The sequence below is a fragment of the Tupaia chinensis genome, unplaced genomic scaffold (assembly GCF_000334495.1).
Source record: "Tupaia chinensis unplaced genomic scaffold, TupChi_1.0 Scaffold112014_1, whole genome shotgun sequence".
Classification (NCBI taxonomy): Eukaryota; Metazoa; Chordata; class Mammalia; order Scandentia; family Tupaiidae; genus Tupaia; species Tupaia belangeri.
In genome coordinates this window covers 1-278 of record NW_006172298.1, presented here as the reverse complement: position 1 = coordinate 278, position 278 = coordinate 1, and the positions used below count along the sequence as shown (strand labels likewise).

The following is a 278-nucleotide window of genomic DNA, read 5'->3' as shown; positions in this document are numbered from 1 at the left end:
AAAAAAAATCTAAAAAGAAAAGAAAATACTCACAATTAAAATACAAATTTTTATTCACTGAAACTCAATTTGAAATTTACATGTAAAGGAAATAAGCTTTCTAAGAAGTTATAACAACATACATAATAGACATTAAGTCAACAAAGATAACAAACAAAATCTTCAGAAGTCTTCCCAAAATCTCATCTTCCAGACTTTTAGGAGTAGTTGTAGAAATTAATATCCAGTTTTTACTAGTCATATCCAGAATACTTTTGCTCCCTAGGGGAAAAAAAAAA

The 278-nt window shown here is 26.3% G+C and overlaps 1 protein-coding gene across 1 annotated transcript; it reads right to left on the bottom strand.

Annotated features, from left to right (window-relative positions):
* Nucleotides 1-100: 100 nt before the first annotated feature.
* On the bottom strand, nucleotides 101-241 carry LOC106736243 (myoregulin). Its single transcript, XM_014592571.1, has one exon. It carries the CDS (start codon nucleotides 239-241, stop codon nucleotides 101-103), a length of 141 nt encoding a protein of 46 aa, XP_014448057.1.
* Between the last annotated feature and the right edge of the window lie 37 nt (nucleotides 242-278).